The sequence below is a fragment of the Salmo salar genome, chromosome 11, assembly GCF_965601325.2.
Source record: "Salmo salar chromosome 11, fSalSal1, whole genome shotgun sequence".
In the NCBI taxonomy this organism is placed as follows: domain Eukaryota; kingdom Metazoa; phylum Chordata; class Actinopteri; order Salmoniformes; family Salmonidae; genus Salmo; species Salmo salar.
The window spans coordinates 15,440,944-15,465,302 of record NC_138301.1 but is presented as its reverse complement, the minus strand read 5'-3'; the positions used below and the strand labels follow the sequence as shown (position 1 = coordinate 15,465,302).

General features: G+C 47.1%; 1 protein-coding gene across 3 annotated transcripts in view; it reads left to right on the top strand.

The window, feature by feature from the left end:
- The window catches only part of LOC106562045 (coiled-coil domain-containing protein 102A), an 80,637-nt gene that overhangs the window by 44,231 nt on the left and 12,047 nt on the right, over positions 1-24,359 (top strand). For all 3 annotated transcript variants that reach the window (XM_014126581.3, XM_014126580.3, XM_014126582.3), the window contains exons 3-8: positions 27-244; positions 1,038-1,146; positions 2,091-2,207; positions 2,970-3,179; positions 22,253-22,423; positions 23,612-23,715. In XM_014126581.3, the coding sequence (XP_013982056.1) occupies positions 27-244; positions 1,038-1,146; positions 2,091-2,207; positions 2,970-3,179; positions 22,253-22,423; positions 23,612-23,715 (929 nt within the window). The remainder of the gene's footprint in view (positions 1-26; positions 245-1,037; positions 1,147-2,090; positions 2,208-2,969; positions 3,180-22,252; positions 22,424-23,611; positions 23,716-24,359) is intronic.

The following is a 24,359-nucleotide window of genomic DNA, read 5'->3' as shown; positions in this document are numbered from 1 at the left end:
TTCTTTCTATCCCTCCCTTCTCCTAGGAGCTGGAGCTGTTGGAGTCAGTGCTGAGGTCCAAGGCGGAAGGTCCAGACTCGTGGGACGCCCGTAGTGCCAGCAGCCTGCGTTCTGCCCTGAGTCGTCAGGACCGCAGCCGGCTGCTCTGGGATGACATCGCTGCCATGGAGGAGGACCCCGGCAAGATCAACGCCCTCCAGCTCCGCCTCGACGAATCACAGAAGGTCCTGCTCAAGGAACGCGAGTAAGGAGAGGGGATCGAGGGAGGAGGAAAGGAGACTGAAGGAGGGCAATATTTAGAGAGGTTGAGGACTGTTCAATTATGTGAAGGTGCTTTCCTCAGATATATTATGGCTCGTATGGAAATTAGCATTAATGTTGAGTGTATAGAAAGTGTAGACTAGTAATTGCTCTGTCTCTTCTCTGTTCCATCGTTGGCTGAGATGCCAGTCTCATAATTTACAAGCAGAGCCTCCTGTTTTGGCCTGAGCTCAGCTCTGGCACCGCTGCAGCTTCCCACTCTCGCCAACACTACCATCAGCCCCATTATCTTTTCCATTAGAATCATAACTGTTTTATGAGCTCTCTGGAGGCTGCTGATTTCCGCTGGTGATTGGTCTGCATCTTCAGGTCCAACAATCTGGCAGAGCCCGTCTGTCTGTAAGACTGGTTTCTGTTGGGCTATTCTGGAACATTCATTCTGTCAGTGCCATAGGCACCCTGCTGACCTCAGGAGAAGACATTTATATTCAACCAGAATATTGAAGTCAGCTGTCACTTTTAGTTAAATCATAACATCTATCCAACTCTGTTTTGATGGCATCATGGTAACATAGTATTTTGGGGACACAGGTTCTGTCAAGTCTCTTCCTTCAAAAACATATTGAATAGGCACAGCTATTTTCCTGTATTAAATATTCAGGACTAATATTGTGCATGTTTTAGATTGTTCTCTGAAGGTTTGTTATCTATCTCTGTTGAATAGTCATTACCTATGTTGCTAGAGTAGTATTTAACCAACTCTCTTCTCTCCCCAGGGATAAGCATGCACTCAGTAAGAGCATAGAAAAGCTGGAAACAGAGCTCAACCAATGGAAACTCAAATACGAGGAGCAGAACAAGACCAAGCAGGAAGCCATGAAACAGGTGAGATTCTAGGGTCACCTTTACCTTCTAATCCCCCAACAACCATCCAGGGGACGAATACGTGCCCTCAGAGGCCATGCATCAAACGGGGTAAAGGCATCAAACGTCAGCCCTTTCACCCTGGTGGTCTTAGAAGGGTTGTCATCATATTGGCCTTGGGAATATGGTCCGTACCTACGTCAATACAGCCTGGCAGACTGGCACACATCCACCTCACACAGACACACCTGCTGAGACAGCAGCTTCAAAGAGCCAGAGAGAGGGTGTGTGTTTACAGGAGACAGCCACTGGGAGGCACTCTGTGCTCAAAGCAGACAAGCTCTGTGTGTGTGTGTGTGTGTGTGTGTGTGTGTGTGTGTGTGTGTGTGTGTGTGTGTGTGTGTGTGTGTGTGTGTGTGTGTGTGTGTGTGTGTGTGTGTGTGTGTGTGTGTGTGTGTGTGCCCGTCGATGTCATTGGAAAACCGTGAATGGACTGGCAGGGTAGTCAGTGAAGACTGAAAAATCTCTCCGGATATCATGAAGGGCAGAGAGGAGAGGAGAAGAGGTGGTGGAGGAGAGAGGAGAAGATAGAGAGGAGCGATAAGAGGGATGAGAACAGTGAATGCAGAGAAGGAGAGGTGAAGGTGGAGATGTGGCATGTGTGTAATATGTGCCTGGACCACGGTGGGATCTCCGAGGTTGAAGGGAGAAACCGCTGTAGCCTGCACAGCTGAGTGAGAACGTCATGTTGTATGGGAGTGTATCATCCTTGAAGGTGGCTCAGTTTATAGGAGGAGCTAGAAATAATGCTAAGACAACGGATGCCCACATTCTTACCAAGGAGCTTAACACCTGTAGTAGTTCCTGCTGTCTGGCTGTATTCATTCTCTCTCTCTCTCTCTCTCTCTCTCTCTCTCTCTCTCTCTCTCTCTCTCTCTCTCTCTCTCTCTCTCTCTCTCTCTCAGCTGAACATGTTGAAGGAGGTACACCAGGATGAGTTGGGTCGTATGTCGGAGGACCTGGAGGATGAGCTGGGAGCACGCACCAGTATGGACAAGAAACTGGCCGAGCTACGAGCAGAGGTGAGGCTGAAACACACTTCTATAGTTTTATAGATCTCAAACCCCTTTACATTTAATGGGGGTGATTCAGCCCATTTAACAGCAATTGAACTCAAGTGCACACTTGTCTCTGACTCCATGTGACGAACTAGTTGACATGGTGGCAGTGGGAGCTGGGTGGGTGGGCAGTGTGTCACTGACATACTAAGTTGTAATTTTTGGAGAGTATATTTCATGCCTGTGGCTCATGGTGGAGTGGAACGAGTCCTCTCCTTTGAGGTGTTCATTAGAGAGCCCTCCTCCCATCGCCTGTCCCTCCTCAGAGGAACGTGTCACGTTGTCCCAGCGGCCCCCGGGGGCCGGACACCAGCCCACTGTCAGCCTCACGTGCCTCACACCTCTCCTCTCTCTTCTCTTTTCTCTCCCTCCTCTATTCTTCCTCATTGCCCCAGCAGCAACATCCTCACCGCTCTGCGCTGCTCAGGTATCAGCCATGGGAATACACCCTGTGAATGTTTAATGGCTTTGCTGTGGTGGCTGGCAGGCTGAAAGAAAGGAGAGTATGATAAAGTGCTAATGTAGCATCCCTTCACTTGTAGAGCATTTACAAAGGGCTTTACTGCCACGACCTGGACACTGGTGCTCTGACTGACTGACTGCAGGGAGGCGTCTCAATATTCCTCTCTGGTACAGTGATTGGTTGATTCAACTTACCCTCTGACCTCGTCCTCTCCCTCTGATTTGACATGGTTTTCCCTCCTGTCCTCCCCCACTCCTCCTCAGATGGAGCGGCTGCAGGTGGAGAACGCTGCCGAGTGGGGCCGGCGGGAGCGTCTGGAGACCGAGAAGCTGGCGCTTGAGAGAGACAACAAGAAGCTGCGGGCGCAGACGGAGGACCTGGAGGAACAGCTGGCCCGTAAACGGCGGCAGGCGGCCAGTGCCCTGGACACTGACCTCAAGACCATTCAGACTGAGTTGTTTGAGAGGAATAAGGTGAGGGCAGAGAGCAGGAACCCCCCCTCCGTGCACCTCTGACTCCCCCCTCCGTGCACCTCTGACTCCCCCCTCCGTGCACCTCTGACTCCCCCCTCCGTGCACCTCTGACTCCCCCCTCCGTGCACCTCTGACTAAGGCACATATGGGAGGTTCACTAGTGTGGTCTACCCAGGAGTGGTTTCATACACCCCCAGGCTTTTACCCAAGTACCATTTTATGTAGCTGACTAAACTCCACTTCATGGTGAATGGAGTTTCTGATGAACTCCAAGGGAGTGGAGTAGAGACCAGGCTTTGTGGAATTCAGCTACATCCATTCGCCCAATGTCAATAAAATGTAAATGGTGAAACGCTAACCTTGTACCTATGTTTGCCCTCTAGTTGCGTGCCTTTTCTTTGTTTGCTGAAATTCATACTTTCAATACACGTGAATCAAATACAACCACAGGCTGTTTCCTTGTTGAGATTCAATTGGCATGTGCATTTGCACTGAGTTGCCATCTTACAGAAACAGCAATGAGCAAACAGTCTGATTGTATTTGATTAACATGTATTGAAAAAATACGGATTTCAGCAATCAAAGAAAGGCACTCAACTACAGAGGACAAACATCGGTACAAGATAAGCGTCATATAATTATTATAGACGTCGGGCGAGTCGATGTAGCCGGAGCTGAATACCACAACGCCTGGTCTCAGCTTCAGTCCGTTGGTGTTGTTCATCAGAAACCTCCTTCACCGTGGAGCGGAGTTGAGTCAGCTGCATTTGATGTGCTATGTTACATTAATACCTGTGTAATACCTGTGCCCTTGGGTTTCCTTTACTGCAGTATACACTTCTGGGGTCATGCATCTGAGGCTTTTCCACCTGAGGACCCTGTAACTTGTGACGGGGGGGATGTATAGTTACGTATAAATATAAACGCAACATGCCACATTTTTTTCTGAGTTACATGTAAGGAAATCAGTCAGTTTAAATAAATTCATTGGTCCCTAGTCTATGGATTTCATATGACTGGGCAAGGGCGCAGCCACCCCCTGGGGAGCCAGGCCCAGCCAATCAGAATAAGTTTTTCCCCACAAAATGGCTATATTTCAGATAGAAATACTCCTCAGCACCCCCCTCCCCACTCAGACAATCCCACAGATGAAGAAGCCGGACGTGGAGGTCCTGGGCTGGCGTGGTTACTCGTGGTCTGCGGTTATGAGGCCGGTTGGATGTACTGCCAAATTCTCTATAACGATGTTGGAGGCAGCTTATGGTAGAGAAATGAAAATTCAATTCTCTGGCAACAGCTCTGGTGGACATTCCTGCAGTCAGCATGCAAAATGCTTGCTCCATTAAAACTTGAGATATCTGTGGCATTGTGTTGTGTGACAAAACTGCACATTTTAGAGTGGCCTTTTATAGTCCTCAGCACAAGGTGCACCTGTGTAATATAGAGGAAAAAGAAACGCACACTTATTTAGGCGAGGTGTTGGCTAGCGGAGTGGAAAACTTGAAATAAAGGAGAGCCGCACACTCTAAGAGCTCAGATGCAAAAATATAATGTCCAACTTTTCGACAGGCAAGCTGTCTTCATCAGGGTATGGGCATCTGTGTAATGATCATGCTGTTTAATCAGCTTCTTGATATGCCACACCTGTCAGGTGGATGAATTATCTTGGCAAAGGAGAAATGCTCACAAACAGGGATGTAAACAAATTTGTGCACAAACTTTAAGAGAAAAGCCTTTTGTGGATATGGAACATTTCTGGGATCTTTGATTTCAGCTCATCAAATCATATCAAATCAAGCTTTATTTATACAGCAGATTTCAGACATGGAATGCAATGCAATGTGCTTCAAAGAAAACAAACAAAGGGGAAAAAAACTACACAAAAAACATAAAAGGATTAAAAACGAAAGAATAACAATAAAAACTGAACGACTAAAAGCACCCTAAGGAAAAGCAAAGTTAAAAAGGTGTGTTTTAAGATCCCTTTTAAATATGTCCACAGTTTTGTCCCCCTCAGGTTCTCTGGCAGGCTATTCCAGAGGCTGGGGGCATAATAACTAAAGGCTGCCTCTCCATGCCTCTAGGACTAGTCCTAGGTTCATACCAACACTTTACATGTTGCATTTATAATTTTGTTCAGTATATTTTGGGACAATATTGTATTTGATCAATTTGTAAATATATAAAAATGAGCAACTCAAGGTAGTATTAGCTAACGCTAGTCGGCTGTAGCTGCGCCAAACCTCTGGTAATTTTCATCCTATAGTTTGTTCTCCACCTTTTAAAAGGAAAAGTGAGCCGACACCCTCTTGTCTCTCTGCAGCAGACATACACTGTGTACAAAACTTTAGGAACACCTTCCTAATATTGAATTGCACCCCCTTTTGCCCTCAGAAGAGCCTCAATTCGTCAGGGCATGGACTACAAGGTGTCAGAAGCATTCAGCAGTGATGCTGGCCCATGTTGACTCCAATGCTTCCCACAGTTGTGTCAAGTTGGATGGATGTCCTTTGGGTGGTGGACCATTCTTGATGCACACGGAAAACTGTTGAGTGTGAAAAACCCAGCAGTGTTGCGGTTCTTGACACTCAAACTGGTGCGCCTGGCACCTACTACCATACTATCAGCCCATTCACCCTCTGAATGGCACACATACACAATCCATGTCTCAATTGTCTCAAGGCTTAAACATCCTTCTTTAACCTGTCTATTCCCCTTCATCTACACTGATTAAAGTGGATTTAACAAGTGACATCAATAAGGGATCATACCTTTCACCTGGATCAGTCTATGTCATGGAAAGAGCAGGTGTTCCTAATGTTTTGTGCACTCAGTGAGTAATACTGTATGTTCAGAACATCAAATCACCTCCGCATCGTGATAAAATATCATGTGATCCCTGGCAATTCCCAGCCCTCCCTGTAACAAGGACATTTGCATTGGAGTCATTTAGCAGACATTCTTATCCCAAATGAATTACAGGAGCAACGGCATATCAACAGATTTTTCATTTAGTCGGCTCGGGGATTCGAACCAGAGACCTTTCGGTTACTGGCTCACCGCGCTTACCCCTCTAGGCTCTAGGATTAACACACATCAGGCCTTCCGCCCTGAGGGATACTTATTTCCAAATAGTCTCACATGAACTGGGAGACAGAGGGAGGAGTGGGAAGGAAAGTGAATGTGGAGCACACAGACAGACAAATGGAGATGGAAGGACCTTGACATCTTCCGTTCAAATCTGTCCCCCTCATGCACAGTGCTACACTGCCACAGGACACAATTATCCTGTGCTGTCCATAAATTCTGCCCATGTCACAGAGATTATGCACCCTTATCCATCAAGAGCAGGTGGCCTGTTCCGACTGGGTAGTGTCCTTGTGCACTAGATGACATGAATGCATTAGGCTGGATAGGGCTCAGTGCACTGTATGGCATACAATCTCCCGCCAGTGCTAACACATTACATTACACACTGTACGGCTGTGAATAATCTCTAGTCGTTAGGTCTCTGCCTGGTTGTTGGACACGTAGGAAATATGCCTTTCATCAGACACGTACGACGCATGTGTTCATCCGACATGGTCTCTAGCTGGCTGCTGTGGAATGAGAGCGTCGCACTCTGTGGCAACTGATCACGGGTAACACATCAGGTCACCCCTGGGAGAGAATAGAGGAGAATAGAGGATATGTTGCTCTCCCTCCGTCTGTCCCTCCCTCCCGCCATTCTTCCCTCTCGATCTATCTCTGTCTGGGTGTAATCTCTAGGTCCAGCTGTGCCCTGTTTGAGGAATCTATGGAGGAATAAAAACACTCGGTGTAGGCGCGTTATGAGCACCATCCGTCAGATTTATAGACTGGGCCTAGACTTCTTACGGCTGAAATCCCGTTAACGGGATCGATAAGACAACAGCCAGTGAAAGTGCAGAGCGCCAAATTCAAACAACAGAAATCTCATAATTAAAATTCCTCAACCATACAAGTATTTTACACCATTTTAAAGATAAACTTTAAAACCAACCACAGTGTCTGATTTCAAAAAAGCAGAAATAGAGATAAAATGAATCACTAACCTTTGATGATCTTCATCAGATGGCACTCATAGGACTTCATGTTACACAATACATGTATGTTTTGTTCGATAAAGTTCATATTTATATCCAAAAATCTCAGTTTACATTGGCACGTTATGTTCAGTAATGTTTTCCCTCCAAAACCTCCGGTGATTTTGCAGAGAGCCACATCAATTTACAGAAATACTCATCATAAATGTTGATGAAAATACAAGTGTTATGCATGGAACTTTTGATAAACTTCTCCTTAATGCAACCGCTGTGTTAGATTTCAAAAAAGCTTTACCGAAAAAGCACACCATGCAATAATCTGAGTACGGCGCTCAGACACAAAAACAAGCCAAAAATATATCCGCCATGTTGGAGTCAACAGAAATCAGAAATAGCATTATAAATATTCACTTACCTTTGATGATCTATATCAGAATGCACTCCCAGGAATCCCAGTTCCACCACAAATGTTTGTTTTGTTCGATAAAGTCCATCCTTTATGTCCAAATACCTCCTTTTTGTTCGCGCCTTCAGTTCACAAATCCAAATTCACGACGCGCAGGCCATTACAGTTGGTAGAAACATGTCAAACGATGTATAGAATAAATCTTTAGGATGTTTTTATCATAAATCTTCAATAAGATTTCAACCGGAGAATTCCATTTGTCTTTAGAAATGCAATGGAACTCAGCTACCTCTCACGGGCGCGCGCATGGCTGAAGCTCATGCCCATCTGGCAGACACCAGATACAATCAGCTCTTATTCCCCTCCACTTCACAGTAGAAGCCTCAAACAAGGTTCTAAAGACTGTGGACATCTAGCCTTAGGAAGTGCAATATGACCCCACAGACACTGTATATTGGATAGGCCAAGACTTGAAAAACTACAAACCTCAGATTTCCCACTTTCTAGTTGGATTTTTTCTCAGGTTTTTGCCTGCCATATGAGTTCTGTTATACTCACAGACATCATTCAAAAAGTTTTAGAAACTTCAGAGTGTTTTCAAATCTACTAATAATATGCTTATCTTAGCTTCTGGGCCTGAGTAGCAGGCAGTTTACTCTGGGCACCTTCTTCATCCAAGCTACTCAATACTGCCACCCAGCCATAATAAGTTTTTAAGCACCCTGCATACGCACCACAGCCATCACTCATTCACTCTATCTCTCTCCCACACTCTCACTCAACACTCACTCTCCTTTAGTAACTTATTTACTCACTCTCTCACCCACCCACTCACTCATTCATTCTCTCTCTCTCTCGCTCTCTCACCCACTCACTCATTCATTCTCTCTCTCGCTCTCTCACCCACTCACTCACTCACTCATTCATTCTCTCTCTCGCTCTCTCTCTCTTGCTCTCTCACTCACTCACTCACTCACTCACTCACTCACTCACTCACTCACTCACTCACTCACTCACTCACTCACTCACTCACTCATTCTCGCTCTCGCTCTCTCACCCACTCACTCATTCATTCTCTCACCCACCCACCCACTCACTCATTCATTCTCTCACCCACCCACCCACTCACTCATTCATTCTCTCACCCACCCACCCACCCACCCACCCACCCACCCACCCACCCACCCACCCACCCACCCACCCACCCACTCACTCATTCATTCTCTCTCTCTCTCACCCACCCACCCACTCACTCATTCATTCTCTTTCTCTCTCTCTCTCTCTCTCTCTCTCTCTCATCCAGTCATTCTCACACACTCTCTGTCAGCCAGGGTGGGGTGGCGAGAGGGAGGAGGAGGAAAAAGATGGATGGATGAAGGATGGTAGAGAAAGAAAGAGGGCAACGGGGAGTAAGTGAGAGTGTGGAGAGTAGAGGACCTGAAAAGAAGAGGCCAAGCACCAAGTAAATCAACCCAGATAAGGAATAGGATGTGTGTGTGTGTGTGTGTGTGTGTGTGTGTGTGTGTGTGTGTGTGTGTGTGTGTGTGTGTGTGTGTGTGTGTGTGTGTGTGTGTGTGTGTGTGTGTGTGTGTGTGTGTGTGTGTGTGTGTGTGTGTGTGTGTGTGTGTGTGTGTGTGTGTGTGTCTCTAGTATACAAATAGGCCAGGCTGGAGACACTGAGACTGTGTGGCTGGATGGATGTCCTACTCTGTGTGTTGTTGAGGCAGGGTATCGATCGAGACAGGGGGAGAGAAACACGCAGAGCGATTAAGACACTGTGGCTTCACCGACAAAGAACAAAGTGTGATTGATACCAAAATCATGTCCATCCTCAGCCCAGACTTTCTGAGCAACTCACGGCCAGCTAGGAGATTGATGTCCTCCGTCGCGATACAATTCAGATGGCCTGAGGAGAGAGAGGGGGAATGGGACTGTGTTTGTGCCTGTGTGTTGTCATCCATCTTGGTGTGTAGGCTACTGTGGGTTTGTTCCCCCTGTGTGTGTGTGCGTGCGTGCGTGCGTGCGTGTATTGGTTCCATTGGTCACATTGAAGACAAGTTCAACTGCAGCCTATTAATGAAGAAAGTAAAGTGCAGAGAGAGGGGTAAAGAGAGGTTTGATAAATGTATTTAATCAGAGGCTGAGCTGAGAGCCACAGTGCCGGTCACATCCTGTAGAACAGGCCAGAGGTTTATCAGTGTGCTGTCTAAGCTGTCTGACACACACTACCCCTGTGCTCCCTACATCTCTTCTCTTTCTCCTCCCAGAGGCCTTGTACAAGGCCAAGACTCAGGGGGATCTCTCCCTATGTGAGATAGCGCTCTGTCTGTCTGTCTGTCTGTCTGTCTGTCTGTCTGTCTGTCTGTCTGTCTGTCTGTCTGTCTGTCTGTCTGTCTGTCTGTCTGTCTGTCTGTCTGTCTGTGTGAATGCAGTTTGGTATCAATATGTGTGTGTGTGTGTGTGTGTGAGCCTATCAGCAGTAGTAACTCCACAGTATCCTTTAAACTGGAATTGTCCCGGTACTGTAGGTTGACTTTGTTGAAGAAGTGGTTGTTGACTGTTTGTTGGTTGTCGTTGACTTTGATCCACGCTGTTTTTTAGGAGGTGAATCCCTTCTTCCTAGTGCCAGTCTGTAACAATGAGCCGCCCCTCTAGCCAACTCTGGCCCAGCCAAGAAGCACACACCCTTTACCATCGCCAGCATCCCTGCTGAGATCTGGCTTACCCTACCGTCTCACCATCTGTGCATGTGTGAGTGTGTGTGCGTGCGTGCTTACGCATGTGTGTCTGTGTGCGTGCGCCTGCGTGCGTGTGTGTGTGTGTGTCTGCGTTGCAGGTAGTTAATCACGAAGCCTCTGTAGATGATCCACCACATCACTCAGTCAAGACATATGCTGAAGGTGACAAGGAGAACTGCTCGGCTATATGTTATAATATTATACACCGGGATTCATCTTTGATGCTCGATGAATAAGATGAATCTCCCTATGTGTAGAGACAAGCCCCTGCCCTCAGTGACACACACGCACGCACACACACACGCACACACACACACACACACACACACACACACACACACACACACGCACACACAGTATGAACTCACCTTGCATTCACTTTACATACAAACCAGACATGTACAGTTTAACCTCGATCTCTCTCTCTCACACACAAAGACTTACACTTACTCACACATTTCTCTCATTTCTCTGCCAGCACTACTCTCTTCCACATTATGAAGCCCTAGTAAACGATGTGACACATGTTCAGATGCCCAGTACAGAAATTAGATTTAATATGGAGCGCAGCAGGATTCTACTTCAGCTTCATACACTGATCCAGACATCTGTGCATGAACAAATCTTAGGTTAAAGATGAATGTGGGAGCACAGTTCCTAGTACCGTGCGAAGCGGCAGTGTGGGCGACAGAACAGGCAGAGAGAGAGAGAGAGAGAGAAGGAGATCACCAGGTCAACCAGAGGAGGCTGGTGGGAGGAGCTATAGGAGGACAGGCTCATTGTCATGGCTGGAATGGAATCAATGGAAGGGTACCGAACACATGGAAACAACGTGTTTGACTCCATTCCATTGATCCAATGCCTCTGTCTTTCTCTCTTTATCTTTCTGAAACACAAGTAAACTCAACCAAACCTCTCTACCCTCCCTCCATTCAATGCAGCTGCAGCCTATAGGGCCAATACACCCCCCCCCCCACCCCCCCGCTGAAACAGCTGCCCCTACTCTACCCTGCCGATGTCACCCCCCCAGGCCCCTCCCATCTCCAGGAATAAAACCTGAGCGCTCACCAATCGCACATGATTAATGAGCCCATCCACACTACTGATCTGCTCTGCTTTTATAAGGGACTGACTCTCTCAAACTGTTGGTGCCGGTTAACAGGTTACATTAGTTAGCTAGCTACATTATCATCACAGCGTCTGTTGTGTGGGTTTGCAATGTGTGTGTTTCATTGTGGCGGATACGCTTAATATGCGTGTGTTTGTTGCAGTGTTTGCGTGTGTGTGTGTGTACCTGTACCCACGTTCATTGTTTTGTTGTCGTTCCGTGCGTGCATGTGCGTGTGCATGTAAATGAGCTCTCCTGGTGTGTGGTTATAACATCTGGGATTAATTAGTGTGAAATGATTTGTCTTGTTCCTCAGATTGAGGGCTCCTGTCTCAGTACTTTTCCATTTGGACCTGCTGTGCTTTCCGTGAGGGAGTCTTCTATTTCATATCCCCGTCGCTCTCACCGCCTCATCCTCCCCTTCCTCTCTCTCCTCCTCCCTCTAATACTCCATGAATGCGTATTGTTAACCCGTAGCATGCCCAACCTTGCATGACAGGTGCGTCTGAATGTGAACATGCTGTTGCACAGCATGTGACGGAGAGGAAGAACATGCTACAGTGCACAGGGCGTGACCTTTTGTGTGTGTGTCCAGTGTGTCAGAGCAGAACCAGTGGACATCAGTCAGTGTGATGCAGCTCTCCCCTGAAGTCCATTCAGCCTAAACATGCCTGTTAGTTGCAGGTAGGCCATGTGGCCTGTGCTCTGTGTAAATGACTCCATTACTGCTTGCCTGAATGGCTTATTTATGAGCCTGGTAAGTAATGCAGCAGTTCCCAGGCAGCCCAGAGATGTAATTAAGACTGAGAGAGAGAGCTGGAGTGGCACTGAGTCCGACAAGGGACACAGAACAGGTACAGGAGATTGTAGAGGGGGGTGTTTGTCTGTGTGTGTGTTATGTGTTCCTGTGTGTGTGAAGGGCAAAACGAACTGCTATACTATATGTGAGCAGGGGAATCAGAGAGGGAATCAGAGAGGAAGGGATTTTACTGATACCATGCAGAAACGGAGGTCATTTGGGGGAACATGGTTTTCAGGCTGGAGGACTGAGAAAAACGTGTCTGTGTGTGTGTGTGTGTGACAGAGAGAGAGAGAGGGAGAGAGCAAAAGAGAGAGAAAGGGGAAAATCGGCCCTGATGTGTGCTCTGACAGGACAGACCTACCTTCATTCCCCTCGTCGAGGAGCTGTTTTTTTAACCTCAAATTTATTCTCAGCTATGAGGAGAGAAGGGGAGGAGAGGAGGAGGAGAGGAGGAGGAGGAGGGTGAGAGAAGTACATTACAGGGCGAGGGTCAGCAAAATATCTTTATGAGAAAGGGAGGAGGGGAACAGGACAAGAGGGAAAGGAGAGGTGAAATGAAGGTTAGAGAGAAACGTAATGTGTTTATATGGAAGGGGGCAATCATAGTGGTATGGATGTGGTAGAGAACAGAGCAGAGCAGTGGTATTGTAGAGAAGTTAAACACTAGCTTTGAGGATGGGGAGGAGGAGCACCGGTATGGAAGAGAGAAGCAGGAGAGAAAGGTGAGGATAGGCCAAGGAGCGGGCGGCTGGGGCAGGTGTCGCAGGGCGTGGCCAGGGTAATGAGTTTGCTCCGTTGCCGGGTGCGTGGGGAGATGAACTCCAGCAGTTACAGGTGGTGACCCCAAGGCCATGCACCTGCTCCCTCAATTACTGCAGTTGGGCTTTTCTATCCTACACGGGGGCAACCCAGGTCGGGGCCAGGTCTACTTGGAGCTGTGTGTGTGTTTATTATCGCCTATAGGGAGTCTCTACATCCTAGGCAGAGGGAGAACATTAGCTATATTATGACTAAGTGTTTGCTTTGAAAATATTACAGATATTTAATTATGGATATTGCAGCCTGCAAACTGAATTTTAAACTGTGCTAGGTATGGTCCAGGGCAGACTGGTTTAAGCTGTCTAGCCTTTAAGACCGTATTCAACCAGCCCAGTTGGATCCGTCTGTACAATGGCAGGTATAGACAGTACCCAAGGACACGTTCAGTCGCCAAACATTGTTGACGGCTCCAAAATGTTGTGTCTTGCTGAACACACCCCAGGGAACTGTGTGAGCAGGCTGTCTGGCGGAGGTGGAGACTGGAGGGTAGGTGTTCCCTCTGGCAGCTCTCTGGTTCCTCTAGGGGGCCACAGTGAACCACACACCTGGCTCACTGGCTCTCAGTAGAGAGAGGCTTATGGAGCCCTTAGCTGACTGTGGAACCATCGCCACCCCAGTGCCCCCAGTTTCCCATTGATGAATCACTCTGTCACTATCTTCTCCCTCCCTCCCCCTCTCCCATCTCCATAGATTTGATCTAATCCTGACCAATCGTGCTGGGGCATAGCAATAGGCTCCGTTCCCTCAGGCAGCCTCATAATCAACCCAATTCTACTATCCAGTGTGTGGTGTGTGTCTGTGTGTGTCTGTGTGTGTCTGTGTGTGTGGATTGGGTGGGTGTGCAGTATGTGCGTCTAAATGAATAGTATATTACATTTGCTAAAACTATTAGGGGAAAATGGAGTGTGTAAGCGAGATTTCTTGTGTGTGTGCGTGCGTGCGTGCGTGTGTGTGTGTAGGCCTATGCGTTGTCTATCTCTGTCTTGGCTATGCATCTGTGTGTGTGCATGTGCTGTATGCATGACCACAGTATGTGTGGGGGTGTCAATACGTGTATGAAAATATGGCAGAGTAGGAGGGGAAACGGGAGTGTGGGTGGAAGAGATCATGTGCGAAGAATGTCTGTGTGCATATAGCTTTTTAGTCTTTCTCCGTCTTGGCTGTTCGCTACGTGTTGGGTCATTTTGTGCGTCGTGTCTTAGATGTTAATGTCAGCGTGTGTGGTCACTTTGACTAGAGTGAGTAGTGTATTTTGTGTAGTGTATTTTGTGTAGTGTGTGTCTTTGTTTCAGTGCAGTGAAGCGGATGTTATGACACATTTCAGGGTCTTGGAGCCAGTCACGGAGAAACATTTAAACGGCTAGTCTTGCGTGACGCCCCTCTTTATCTAGCTCCCTCCAATCTCTCTTTATTTATTTACTGATTGGCTGGGTGTCTCGTGTGTGTTTCTGTCAAGCCTGGTGTGAAAAATGTAGCTGTAAGGGTGTTTCCTGCGTGTGTCATTGCGTGGCTCTTCATTTGTGTGTTACATTTGATGTGCTTTCTGGACAGAATTCTTCCAGTGTGTGTGTGCGTGGGCGTGCGTGCGTGCGTGCAGACATTCACACACACTCCCAGCAGTGTGTCTGTGAATCAGTTTGAGTGCGTAATCTCCATCTCTCACCTCACCTCCAGTGAGTATCTTCATCATCATAGATCATTCATCAGTCTCTCCCTCATGTTTTATGTAGACTCAGCTCTTAGCCCGGCGACTCTCCCTCCTCTCTATATCGAAGCAGTCCCTTCACAGAGGACACTCAGACCCACATTACAGCTGAGTGAAACTTTCGATCCGAAAGTAGAGAATGCTTTCTGATTCCGCTTTATCTCACTGACTTCAAAGTTCCAAACTCTAAAGTGGTTCTTTGTCAGATAATGTGATGCAGTGCCGTCATGCATTTCTCAGTGCGTTCTCTTTTTCTTCTCTTGGATATCACGCTGTCATCTTTTCCTTCTTCCAGTTCTTTCTCTTTTTCATGCCGCTTTTTCCTTCGGAAAATCCCCTTTGTTCTTAGTCCTCACCTCTGTCTTGTTTATTCATGCTCGCAACCCCTCCCGTGCCACTTTCCTCCCTCTTTTTTCCATCTCTCCATCCATACCCATCATTTGGGTATGGATGGACTCTCCTTCAAACTCTCCTTCCAGACTCATGTATTTGTATTTTTATTTCACCTTTATTTAACCAGGTAGGCAAGTTGAGAACAAGTCCTCATTTACAATTGCGACCTGGCCAAGATAAAGCAAAGCAGTTTGACACATACAACAACACAGTTACACATGGAGTAAAACAAACCTACACTCAATAATACAGTAGAAAAATAAGTCTATATACAATGGGAGCAAATGAGGTGAGATAAGGGAGGTAAAAGCAAAAAAAGGCCATGGTGGCGAAGTACATACAATATAGCAAGTAAAAGGAGCAAAATAAATAAATACAGTAGGGGAAGAGGGAGTTGTTTGGGCTAAATTATAGATGGGCTATGTACAGGTGCAGTAATCTGTGTGCTGCTCTGACAGCTGGTGCTTACAGCTAGTGAGGGAGATAAGTGTTTCCAGTTTTAGAGATTTTTGTAGTTCGTTCCAGTCATTGGCAGCAGAGAACTGGAAGGAGAGGCGGCCGAAGGAGGAATTGGCTTTGGGGTGACCAGTGAGATATACCTGCTGGAGCGTGTGCTACAGGTGGGTGCTGCTATGGTGACCAGCGAGCTGAGATAAGGGGGGACTTTACCTAGCAGGGTCTTGTAGATGACCTGGAGCCAGTGGATTTGGTGACGAGTATGAAGCGAGGGCCAGCCAACGAGAGCGTACAGGTCGCAGTGGTGGGTAGTATATGGGGTTTTGGTGACAAAACGGATAGCACTGTGATAGACTGCATCCAATTTATTGAGTAGGGTATTGGAGGCTATTTTGTAAATTACATCGCCGAAGTCGAGGATCGATAGGATGGTCAGTTTTACGAGGGTATGTATGGCAGCATGAGTGAAGGATGCTTTGTTGCGAAATAGGAAGCCAATTCTAGATTTAACTCTGGAAGGAGAGTTTACAGTCTAACCAGACACCTAGGTATTTGTAGTTGTCCACATATTCTAAGTCAGAACCATCCAGAGTAGTGATGCTGGACAGGCGGGCAGGTGCAGGCAGCGATTGGTTGAAGAGCATGCATTTAGTTTTATTTGTATTTAAGAGCAGTTGGAGGCCACGGAAGGAGAGTTGTATGGCATTGAAATTCGTCTGGAGGGTTGTTAACACAGTGTCCAAAGAAGGGCCAGAAGTATACAGAATGGTGTCGCCTGCGTAGAGGTGGATTAGAGACTCACCAGCAGCAAGAGCAACATCATTGATGTATACAGAGAAGAGAGTCAGCCCAAGAATTGAACCCTGTGGCACCCCCATATTAAACATCTCCAATCCAAAATTAAATCTAGTATAGCAACAAAGCCTCCTTCACTCACGCCGCCAAACGTACCCTTGTAAAACTGACTGTCCTACCGATCCTCGACTTCGGCGATGTAATTTACAAAATAGCCTCCAACACTCTACGCAGCAAACTGGATGCATTCTATCACAGTGCCATCCGTTTTGTCACCAAAGCCCCATATACCACCCACCACTGCAACCTGTACACTCTCGTCGGCTGGCCCTCGCTACATATTCGTCGCCAGACCCACTGGCTCCAGGTCATCTATAAGTCTTTGCTAGGTAAATCTCCGCCTTATCTCAGCTCATTAATCACGATAACAACACCCACCCGTAGCACGCGCTCCAGCATGTATATCTCACTGGTCATCCCCAAAGCCAACACCTGCTTTGGCCGCCTTTCCTTCCAGTTCTCTGCTGCGAATGACTGGAACGAATTGCAAAAATCGCTGAAGTTGGAGACTTATATCTCCCTCACTAACTTTAAACATCAGCTATCTGAGCAGCTAACCGATCGCTGCAGATGTACACAGCCCATCTGTAAATAGCCCATCCAATCTACCCACCTCATCCCAATATTGTTTTTATTTACTTTTTTGCTCTTTTGCACACCAGTATTTCTACTTGCACATCATCGTTGGCACATCTATCACTCCAGTGTTCATTTGCTAAATTGTAATTACTTCGCTACTATGGCCTGTTTATTGCCGTACCTCCTCACGCCATTTGTACACACTGTATACTGTCTTTTTTCTATTGTGTTATTGACTGTACGTTTGTTTATTCCATATGTAACTCTGTTGTTGTTTGTGTCGCACTGTTTTGCTTTTTCTTGGCCACGTCGCAGTTGTAAATGAGAACTTGTTCTTAACTGACCTACCTGGTTAAATAAAGATGAAATCCCTGTGTTTCCCTCCTTCTCTTCCTTTGTCTAAACTAGGCACTTGATGAGGGCATTCTCCCTGTCTGTCGTTGTGTGTCTCTATGTATATAGTATCAATCCAGACCTTACGACCCCCTTCCACTTAACCCCTATCACATCTCACCATCAATCAACCAAACAATTATCTGCTTAATGAGGTCATATATAACCGGGGATTTCCTGCTCAAAGCACATCATCTACTGCTAATGTTACCACTGTACCACCGCTGCTACAAACAAGGCTGATCCTTTTAGTTTGATAAAAGATACAATGATTGTTTTATTATTATTTAGGCTACAGTACACCAAATGCAGTTTTGTGGATCAGGGTTTGTGGTTTTGTTCATTTTTGAAAACCTTGATATTGTATCGTAAATCATCTCCTCCACTATCACCACACACACGGTCCCCGGGCCAGATAGGACTGTTCTACATGCTGTACAATAGTAATCCATTTTCATTTAAATTTGCTTAATTAGCATGAGACAAGAATGTACATATTGCCAAAACGTACTTTGGAAATGGAATGATTCATTAACAATATTAACGTCGTTAAAAAAAATGATCAAGATTGTCAACGCAACGACAATCAGTAAAAAAAGTAAATACACATACAGTAGCGAGTCATCCTCGAGTCATGCAATGGTAGTCATGCTCCCGGGTTAACTGTATCTTCTACTGGGACTCCCAGACGGGCCTGTTGAAGTAGACCATGTGACTTAGAAACAAAGAGTCAAGCATCAAGGAACATTTCTCTCCAGGTGGTCTGGGGGTTCAAGGTGTGTGTGTTCACGTGCTTGTGTGTGTGTGTGTGTGTGTGTGTGTGTGTGTGTGTGTGTGTGGTGTGTGTGTGTGTGTGTGTGTGTGTGTGTGTGTGTGTGTGTGTGTGTGTATCCCCTCATCCAGTCTTGGCAGTACTGGGAGTTGTGGAAGCCACATCATGCATGTGTTTTCACACAGTGGACACTTGATTATCATATTGAATTATTCATGAACCATGTGCTCCCTCTAATATCTCTCTCTCTCTCTTGCTCTCTCTCTCTCGCTGTCTCTCTCTCTTTCTCTCTTTCGCTCTCTTCTCCTTTACACAACACAGCCTCTCTCTGTTGTCACTCTAACCTGTCTGTGTGTTATTGAAAGTGTCTCTGTGTGTGAGCGAGTGTACAGACCAGGTGGCAGTCACTGTGGGAGCCATATCCAGCCTGACAGAACACATGAAAGCCACAGAAACACATCAATAATTCACCTTTAATCAAGGACTCAATCGGCCCGCTGAGACCAATGGGGTGGCAGTGGATGTATTTCCCCTGTTGTTCGTCCATGGTCTCCCTGACTATTCCAATCTTCCACTTCTCTGGTTCTATCTATATGATATGTCTGTGACGGTATGGTTAGAGAGTAGGGCTGACCCCATTTCGTTGACTGGTCGATTGTTTAGTCGATAGACTGTTGGTTGACCAAGATTTCTTTAGTCGATCAGTAGCAAAAAAAGACACGTCTGATTTTTTCCACAACTAATCAAATTTATTCCACACATCTGACTTCCCCTTTTACCTCCTGAGCAACCAAACTTCCCCCCGTTTCGAGTTTATTTGTCACGTCATCTGCATCCGTTTTGCTGTCACGTGTTACGGTGTTCAGAGTTTGATATAACCAAATGATTAATGTGATTATTATGCTATGCTATAGGTCAGGCCCTATTGGTCACATGCATGCAATGCATACATGTGTCACATATAGAGAGCAAGGGTTGAGGGAATAGGGAATGTAAAGACTGTTGATGCTCTGTGGTGGTCGCTGCAGCAGGGAGGAGAGAGAGACAACGTGTGCTAGTCACAAAGTCACTCGCTGTCTTTTTTTTTTAACACAGCACAGCAGGTCTGAGCCAGGCCCGGTACAATCAAATCAATTGCGGTCTTAATTATTTCATCAAACAGTGCTCTTAAAGCACCAGACAAGCTCAGTGCATATAGTTGATTTAAATAAAACACATTCTGTAGAATGTGTCTATATATGGAAAAAAGACACGTTTTGAAATTTTGACCAATCTATTTTTTGTTGTTGATTGGGACAGCCGTATTAGTGAGGTTTTGAATATGATAGTGATGGCTTGTGTTTATGAAGGTGTCGGTGGTGGATTGCCATTTTGATTTAAAGGTGTCAATGATTCTTAGATGTAGAAAAGAATACTTTGGGGAAGTTATTTTCTGACTTGGCCCCACATCGATTGGGCGTACGTAGTAGGCATATCACACTGCCAGTGGCGGACTGAGGCATTGTTTACACAGTTTATCACCTCAACTGCAAACTTCAACTTCCTTCCTTTGTTGTTGTGTTTTTTTTTTAATGTTGTATTTTTTCCCTTCCTGTTAAGTGGAGGGCTAGAGCACTGAATCAATACCATGGCCCGTCTGTTTCAATAGGACCGCTCATCTAGCCAGGGCTGCTTGAGTGCTTGGCTATGCAGCTAGGGAATACCAATGCCCTTCCTCCTCCTCTCACTCTCTCTCTCTGTCTTTCTCTCTCTCTCTCTCTCTCTCTGTCTTTCTCTCTCTCTCTCTGTCTTTCTCTCTCTCTCTCTGTCTTTCTCTCTCTCTCTCTCTCTCTCTCTCTCTCTCTCTCTCTCTCCCTCTCTCTCTCTCTCTCTCTCTCTCTCTCTCTCTCTCTCTCTCTCTCTCTCTCTCTCTCTCTCTCTCTCTCTCTCTCTCTCTCTCTGTCTCTCTCTCTCTCTCTCTCTCTCCTCTCTCTCTCTCTGTCTCTCTCTCTCTCTCTCTCTCTCTCTCTCTCTCTCTCTCTCTCCTGTCTTTCTCTCTCTCTCTCTCTCTCTCTCTCTCTCTCTCTCTCTCTCTCTGTCTTTCTCTCTCTCTCTCTCTCTCTCTCTCTCTCTCTCTCTCTCCACCTCTCTCTCTCTCTCTCTCTCTCTCTCTCTCTCTCTCTCTCTCTCTCTCTCTCTCTCTCCACCTCTCTCTCTCTCTCTCTCTCTCTCTCTCTCTCTCTCTCTCTCCACCTCTCTCTCTCTCTCTCTCTCTCTCTCTCTCTCCACTCTCTCACTCTCTTCTTCCCGTTCTTGTCTCCCTCCCTCACTCCTGTTTGATTTCTCTGGCCTTATTAAACAGTAGGTCATGCTGTTCTGCCCTGATCGTACAGGAGAATCCTCAGGAGAACTCAACTGATGTGAGGGTTAAGCCAAGACTGCACTCTGACTGTTCAATGCAAAGCAGAGAAATGAGAAACACGCTCAACTCATCAGAGATCTGTGAGCATGGTTCTCTTTGTGGTTGTCTTTTCCTTTTCAAGTTTCTAGTTTTTGACAACAACCATAAGAAATAATAAAAGATAAGAATACGAACATAAAGTAAATGGCTCAGTAGAATAGAATAAACATTTTAGCGTACCGGTAAATATAATACAGGAAGGCAGGATAATACAGGATAATACAATATTTACACGTGTTTTGAGGAAGGGGAGGATTGGGGGGCAAGTGTTTAAACTGTCCAGTATTTAGCAATCATAATAAGAGACTGGTAGCAGCAGTAGTGATGTGTGTGTAGCATAAATGTATGTGTGGGTCCAGGGGGTCTGTCCAGGGGGTCAGTCCAGGGGGCCAGTCCAGGGGGCCAGTCCAGGGGGCCTGTCCAGGGGGTCTGTCCAGGGGGTCAGTCCAGGGGGTCAGTCCAGGGGGGCCAGTCCAGGGGGTCAGTCCAGGGGGTCAGTCCAGGGGGCCAGTCCAGGGGGTCAGTCCAGGGGGTCAGTCCAGGGGGCCAGTCCAGGGGGTCAGTCCAGGGGGTCAGTCCAGGGGGCCAGTCCAGGGGGTCAGTCCAGGGGGCCAGTCCAGGGGGCCAGTCCAGGGGGTCAGTCCAGGGGGCCAGTCCAGGGGGTCAGTCCAGGGGGTCAGTCCAGGGGGCCAGTCCAGGGGGCCAGTCCAGGGGGTCAGTCCAGGGGGCCAGTCCAGGGGGTCAGTCCAGGGGGCCAGTCCAGGGGGTCAGTCCAGGGGGTCAGTCCAGGGGGTCTGTCCAGGGGGTCAGTCCAGGGGGCCAGTCCAGGGGGCCAGTCCAGGGGGTCAGTCCAGGGGGCCAGTCCAGGGGGCCAGTCCAGGGGGTCAGTCCAGGGGGTCTGTCCAGGGGGTCTGTCCAGGGGGTCAGTCCAGGGGGTCAGTCCAGGGGGTCTGTCCAGGGGGTCAGTCCAGGGGGTCTGTCCAGGGGGTCAGTCCAGGGGGTCAGTCCAGGGGGTCTGTCCAGGGGGTCTGTCCAGGGGGTCTGTCCAGGGGGTCAGTCCAGGGGGTCAGTCCAGGGGGTCTGTCCAGAGGGTCAGTCCAGGGGGTCTGTCCAGGGGGTCAGTCCAGGGGGTCAGTCCAGGGGGTCTGTCCAGGGGGTCTGTCCAGGGGGTCAGTCCAGTTCAAGTGTTTCAAGGTTTCCTTTATGTTTTCTTCGTGTTCTTTATTCTCGCTGTACGGGTAATGGTTTGTAAGCGTTCAGCTTGGCACAAGCTTTTCCTGGTACATTATGTTTATTTTCAGTGGGAGTCCGTACTTCTCTATTGCGTGAATGTGTTAGAAGTGCTCCTGCTTATTGATCAGGTCCTCAATTCTCTAACGAACAGTAGCAGTGATGACTAGCAGAACCCAACGGCATCCGACACCCATCTGACATGCTTGAAACTGAAATTCACATATAAGCGACGGTACTTAACTGGCCCGAGGCCCGATTTAAATCCACTCTAACAGACTAGCTGACTGACCCTGACCCCTCTGCTCCTCAGGAGTTGGCAGACATGCGCCACATCCACTCCAAGGTGAAGAAGCAGTACCAGGACAAGATGGCCGAGCTGGCCCACGCCAACCGGCGGGTGGAGCAGCACGAGACAGAGGTGAAGAAGCTGAGGCTGAGGGTGGAGGAGCTGAAGAAAGAACTGGGTCAGGCGGAGGACGAGGTGAGCACCAACACACACCACATTCACTTATACATGGATACATATACAGTTCCCTCCGTAATTATTGGGACAATTAAGCATTTGGTTAAGTTGAGGTTAAAGTTCAGACTGTCGGCTTTAATTTGAAGGTATTTTCATCCATATCCGTTGAACTGTTTGGAAATTACAGCACCTTTTGTACATAGTCCCCCCATTTTAGGGGAGAAAATGTACTGGGATCAATTCACTTATGTGTATTCAAGTAGTAAAAAGTGAAGTATTTGATCCCATATGTATAGCACTTCTACACTTCTACATGAACGTGGATGCTACCATGATGACAGATAATCCTGAATGAATCATGAGTAATGATGAGTGAGAAGGTTATAGACCCACACAACCTCCCCTGTTACTATAATGGTGAATGGTTAGCATTTCTTGGGGGTGGGATATTTATGCGTCTGTAACTTTCTCACTCCGTCGTTATTCGAGATTAATTCAGGATTATCTGTATTCATGGTAGCATCCACATTCATGTAGAGGTGTTCAGAAACTTTCTATTCTTATTGACAATCAAAGTGATTCCAAAATGACACAATACATTATTTACCATTCATTTCTTTTGGGCACAAAATAATCTGAAACACAACCAAAACAAACAGAGTTTGTAGAGTCACAAGCTTGATGTAGTCATTGCGTGCTATGAATATGGGACCAAATACTACACTTTTTGCTACTTTAATACAAATATAAGTGAATTTTTCCCAATACTTTTGCTCCCCTTAAATGGGTAGGTACAAAAAGTGCTGTCATTTCTAAGCAGTTCACCCGATATGGATGGAAATACCCTCAAATTAAATATGACCATCTGCACCTTAACCTCATAGTCATTGTTTGATTTTAAATCCAAACTTTTGGAGTATAGAGCCAAAAGAACAAGAAACGCTTCACTGTCCCAACAATTACAGAGGGCAGTGTAGATACAGTAGATACTGTACACATACTGTACATACTGTCAGTAAGTGCTTGTGTTGGGTATTTAGGATTTTGATCCAAAGTATTCAAATCAGAATACTGATTCAGGGATTTGTAGTCTGGTGTAACTATGATTTGCAATGACCGATTTCTCCCTCCCTCCCTCCCTCCCTCCCTCCCTCCCTCCCTCCCTCCCTCCCTCCCTCCCTCCCTCCCTCCCTCCCTCCATCCCAGCTGGATGAGGCCCATAATCAGACCAGGAAGCTACAGCGGTCTCTGGATGAGCAGGTGGAGCAGTCGGAGAACCTCCAGGTCCAACTGGAACATCTGCAGTCCCGGTACGACTGATTCTGACACACACACACACACGGATGCGCACACACACTTATCATATGCTCTCTCTCTCTCTCTCTCTCTCTCTCTCTCTCTCTCTCTCTCTCTCTCTCTCACACACACACACCTCTCATATATGCTCTCACACATACGCTCTACCTATGTTTATCTACATGCAGGAAAAGCACACATTCACACGTCCAATGTCATACCCTTCTCAGCGGTCTTTGGTAGTGTAATATGTTTAATCAGACAGTGTATGGCTGCCATGCTTGTGTTCTAAACTCTAGTTCTCCCAGGTATCTTAGCTGGAGGATATTAGCCCACTGAGGCTTGTGTCTTAGTTTGTCAGTCAGGCAGCCCTGCTTACACTAGGCCAGTCTGTCTGCTAGCCGTCCTGTCCCCCAGCTCTCTCTCTCTCTCTCTCTCTCTCTCTCTCTCTCTCCCTTATCATTCCACCCGTGTCCCAGCTCATCCCCTCCGACAGCCAATCGCGGGCCGCCCAGTCATAGTTTACCGTAGTAACACAGAGCCTGCATGCAGCACAGCGATGCTGGCCCCCTGTAGCTTAGCAGAGGGGTGACAGGCGTGTTGGCATGGAAACATCTTTAAGAACACACACACACACACACACACGCACACGCACACA